Here is a 5217-nt window from a genome sequence, read left to right as displayed (position 1 = left end):
TAATCGAGCCTTTAAGACGATGTGACGAGAATTGTGGCACAAAAACTTTAATAACTCTGAAACTAATCTTTTCCAAATCAAATCTTACCAATTTTTTAAAATTTTCCAGGGCGATCAAGGTATCCCATTTTATCAAGAATTTAAGCAGTGACTGCTACTCCTGATAAAGATCCTGTCGTCAATATTGGTTACGCCTAGCGAAAACAAAACCGAGCCATCGATAACGGTTAACAGTTACCAAAAAATAATTCTGATCAGCGATAATGGTTACTCGTAACCGAAAACGATACTCGTTGTCAACAACAGTTATTCGTGAGCAAAAATGAATTCCGCCATCGATAATATATTAAAGAGTTATTTGTAACCCAAAACATTTAAACAATGATTTTAAGTCTTATGCCACATCTTTTAAAATTCTAGTTATAACTCTTAAGGTGTCCGTTCACAACATGAATAACACAAATATATTTCATGTATATTATTTATTGCACATTTTATATGTATACTTTTACAACAATATTGTTAGTATGACGCAAAAGACGTATACATACATTATAAGTTTAATTTAATTAGGATGTTGTGAAAAATGTTTACGTGCTGCACGGTCTCATAGACGCTTTACCACCATGAGTTCATTCGATTCTGAGTCGTAGACTCAGGATATTAATCAATTAGTGGATAAAAAAAGATAGGCATTTTTTTTTTGACAATCCGAATTAATGGGACCCGGATAAATGGGATTTTACTGTATAATGATATTCTTTAAGGTCTTTTATATAAAATACTACTTATAAACTATCAGATATTATTTATTTTAATAATTGTATTATTAAATTCTTTCGAAATTTATGTACATGTTTAATTTTATCTTTTAATTATTAAACTATATGAACACTGTTACTAATTTATCGTATATGATGGTCAATATCTAATGTCAATTTACTGTAGTATGTTCTAAGATAAGAAGAATCAGCTATCATAAATCTGAAAATTTTGTTTATAGATGTATATATAACTAGTTTAAAACCGTATTTGAGTACATCAAAACTTAAAAACTAAACATACCTGTACATTAGAATGGTAAGAGGAGCTGTACTAGCATGCCATAAAGAATGAGCATCAAATACCCAAAAAATTGGTGGAAAATCTGCTACTTCTAATATGGTTACGAGAACAGTTAGTATATTAAACCAACCTATTAAATTAATGTATGGTAACTTTTTATGATTCCGATACCACCAAATCATTGTTAAAATAAATGTTAAAATACCTGGAAATTTTTTAAGTTACATATAAATTTGATATTTGATTTAGTACAGTTCTATGCAAATATTAGGTCATTGCACAAGAAATGACCGATTTCAGAATGCAAATTTTATAAAGTGTTTTAATCAAGAAATACTATTACAATCTACAGGTTTATTATGTGTACCATTTAAAGGTACAAATGTAATCTTTCAAGTCCTACTTTCAGTTTCTATCTATATATCCAACTTTACTTTTAAATGAAATTTATTTCAACATCAATCAATGTGACCGATGTGTATTCTGTTTATATGAGCGAAGAAATAAACATATTAACGACAACATTATGCAATGGTTGGTAAAAATGTGGCAGTAAATAAACGCACTAGTAGTCAATGACAGAAAAAGCTCAAAAATATAAATGATGATCTAATAAACAAGGATGGTGAACAACCAAAAAATTCAATATTTACGATAGTATAATCGAAAAACTCGTCATTTTTTAATAGAATATGACGATTACAATGATGCTTACTTTAATTAATAAGTATTATTTAGAGAAAATTACTATTATGAATCGGACGTTTCATATGCAACAACCTAATATAAAAAATATGAATATTATGTTAAAATTACCAATGACAACATTGAATTTCATATTATAATCATAATTAATATCGCCAGACCATAAATGTAATAAATGAGTATACAAAGTACTCAGATATCCACATGTGATTACAGCAAACATTTTATTATTCTTGTACGTTACTCTGAAATTGAAATAGATAAACTTCAAAACATTTAAATATTTATATTTTTATCAATTATAATTAAAAGTTATAAATTACCTTAATAACATGCAATACCCTAATGTAAGAACCATAATAAATGCACTAGAATAATCCATTACTTCTGTAAATGGTGTGTCCCTGGCATGAAACACGAAAGACCAAAACCAACCATGGATACATACCTGAATTTAAATATATTGTAATATTTATAAGAATAAAAATATATTTGTTTAAAATATAAGAAAGTAGATTATAGTACCTATTTACAAAGAACATAATGGACATATTACTTACCATGCTCAAATAGGTCCAGATATAAAACATTGGATCACTAGTTCTCGACTTTCTTTTAAATTTCCAATACATAGTAACATGACCATATAAATTTAATATAGAAAATATGACGGATGCAGGTTCTTGGCATCCAAGGAAACGAATAAATGGCCACTAAAATAATAATGAAAAATTACATATATGTGATAAAACATATTTTTACAATTTCATTAATTTGATATGGATATATACTTTCCCATGAAACTGAGGAACCTTTAAACCATATGAAGTAAAATAATCAACTGTCTCCCAAGTACAACCATAACTACAATCTTCTTCGCAAGTCCAAAGTAATAATCTTAAAACTAAAGAAGGTTGTACTTTGAAATCTTTATCTATAAAATATTAATAAATGATAACAAAGACATAGCAAAAGTACATTGTAAGATGTAGAATATCACATTATACTTTATGTAAAGATATCTTTACAAAATATTTGTGGTTTATATAGTAAGAAATAAAATGTTTGAAAATAAATCTTAAAGTTCGTGCATAAATGATATGAAATGTGAAAAATAATAAATCTTAGAAGTAGTTGAAAGTATCAGATGTAAAATATGATATGTTAGACTTCACAAATTCCTTGTTAAAAGTTCATACTTTATTATTAGATATACATAGTAACATTAAAGAAAATGCGTACCGGCTTTACAGTTAATGTCACGACATTTTGCAAGACATATACTGTAAAATTGGGACCTATCTCCTGTCGAGCCAATTGTACTTGTAATAAAAAATGATTGAAATACTAAATTGAAAATCCATTTTAATTTCGTTTTTGACATGCTGCACGCGTGCTATCGCGAACACTACTGCGCCTACTGCCTACTTTAAATTAAATGTTATGGTGTTAAGAAACCTTAGTAATGAAGTTCTGTTCCAGTACATCCCACAAAAATTCTAATTCTATTGATTCTAATCTCCAGCCATTAATCGAATATTAAATATATTCGCAATATTTTTCGAATAATCATTCAAAAATATATATATATATGTCACGCATGGGATTCAATGGATTTAAGTGGCCCGAATCGAGGCTTTTTCGAAGACTACACCCCCTTGTCCCGATCGCGCGTCTCGCTCCCCGTGACAGTCCAAGTTCTCGAGCCACCTTAGGCACGTGCCATATCTAGCCATATAAACTGTGCGTGGCGCATTAAGGCGGTACCCGTATCAATAGGTTTCCAGCACAGCCTATTCTATATAATGGTAGGCACTATCGACAAAGTCGATAGTAGCACAGCCTACTCTAGTATTAGCCGTATTCGAGATTCGGGACTCCTATTTTCAATAATGAGAGTCTTGTATTTGGAATTATAACAGTGAGGATATGAGAGCACAGACGAGGTATAGAAGTAGATCAATCACCCAATGTATTTTTTTGTCTCACGTCCGCGGGGCTTTAGAGCCTCCTTACCATTTCTGTGTCACATCCTACCGTATCGGTCGGAACTAATATTGTGGAACTAATATCACAGGCGAGATGTAGAAGTACGCCAGTCACCTTATACTGTTTCGTGTCGCACGATATGAAATACCGAGTAATCTTGTTGCGTCGCAGTGTGGTGGAATAGGGATTTTGGTTGTGGGTTCGAGTGCCCGTGGAGCGCTGAAGCGCTCTGCTCGTGGAAGTTAAGAAATAAACTTTGTACACAGAGTTAAAAGCGAAAAACTGTTGTAGATTTATTTAGACGATGTAACTCCCTCAGTTCTACAATGAGTTCTGTCTCATCCTGGAGCTTCGAATCCTTTTCCTAGCTTCTTCCTTCTCGTCTCGCTTCCTTAGCCAATAGGAAAATTGGGATCTTCTGGATAGGCGTTGATTCGTCGGATCACTCGTCTTCCGGTTGCTGCTTGATGGTGATTGGTAGTGGATGGATCCTAATAGCGCACGCACGGGAGTGGGGTACGCATGAGGGTGAAGCCCCGCCAAAACAAGGGACGTGGGGCCATGTGGGACCGAACAAGAGAGAGGTCCGAGGGAGTTCCAAGAGGTCCTTGACTCAGAATTTATGACCTCTTGTCCTTAACTGATTCCGGACTTCGACTATCCCTAATTTATGTAGAATTGGAGAAGCTACTCTAAGAGGCTGCGTGACTTCCTCTAAATTCCGCAATTAGTCTCGCCGACTCGAATTTCGTCAAGGATCTCTATGGAACTCTCCCAGTTTTTCTTTACCTACTCTAAACTATCGTGCCCAAATAAAATACGTATGTATAAAATCCGCGATTACATCTTATATTTAAATTTGCCTCTCCGCGCCATTAATCGATACTATATATATCTAGCTATGTTCGCGTGGTCAACTGGCCACGCTACAGTGAACCTCCACGAGCAGAGCGCTTCAGCGCTCCACGGGCACTCGAACCCACAACAAAAGTCCCTATTCCACCACACTGCGACGCAACATTACATACACGAGTTAATCATTATCGATAGAAAGTCTCCCAGTGGTTCTGTGCAGAGTAGGTTGCATCTTGGTTCCGCATTTATCCGCGGGACCCTTAAACCTACATGCTGTAGGTTCCGGCGAATATCTCCGAAATTATGGCCGAGCCGCGGTTACATGTGTAGGAAAAAGTTGTTCAGAATGTTGAGTTTTACATACCCACCAAGTTTCATCTCGATCGCCCATCGGTGCCTTTCGGAATAATATCCAAAAATTGTTTAATACAAAGCGGGATATAATCCGGTGTAAGTTAAGAAGTAATATCATTGATCTTCTAAGAAGTAATATCATTGAATAAGTTAAGAAATAATATCATTGATCGAAAAGCAAAAAATCATTTATTACATAGGAATGCAGATATCGATAGAAATACAGATATAGTAAATATGTTCCAGTGT

General features: G+C 33.5%; 1 protein-coding gene across 1 annotated transcript; it reads right to left on the bottom strand.

Moving 5' to 3' along the window:
* Positions 1 to 384: 384 nt before the first annotated feature.
* Pgap3 (Per1-like protein PGAP3) lies at positions 385 to 3577 on the bottom strand. The gene is made up of 7 exons (XM_076799167.1): positions 3013 to 3577; positions 2562 to 2704; positions 2331 to 2483; positions 2094 to 2218; positions 1882 to 2015; positions 1066 to 1270; positions 385 to 984 (listed from the first exon to the last, which is right to left on the bottom strand). The coding sequence occupies exons 1-7, from the start codon at positions 3152 to 3154 to the stop codon at positions 906 to 908; spliced, it is 981 nt and encodes a 326-aa protein (XP_076655282.1). The 5' UTR covers positions 3155 to 3577; the 3' UTR covers positions 385 to 905.
* Positions 3578 to 5217: the final 1640 nt, after the last annotated feature.

The sequence above is a fragment of the Halictus rubicundus genome, chromosome 13 (genome assembly GCF_050948215.1).
Source record: "Halictus rubicundus isolate RS-2024b chromosome 13, iyHalRubi1_principal, whole genome shotgun sequence".
NCBI classification, from domain to species: domain Eukaryota; kingdom Metazoa; phylum Arthropoda; class Insecta; order Hymenoptera; family Halictidae; genus Halictus; species Halictus rubicundus.
Note: the sequence above shows the minus strand (reverse complement) of the source record. Positions and strands in the feature narration are given on the sequence as shown.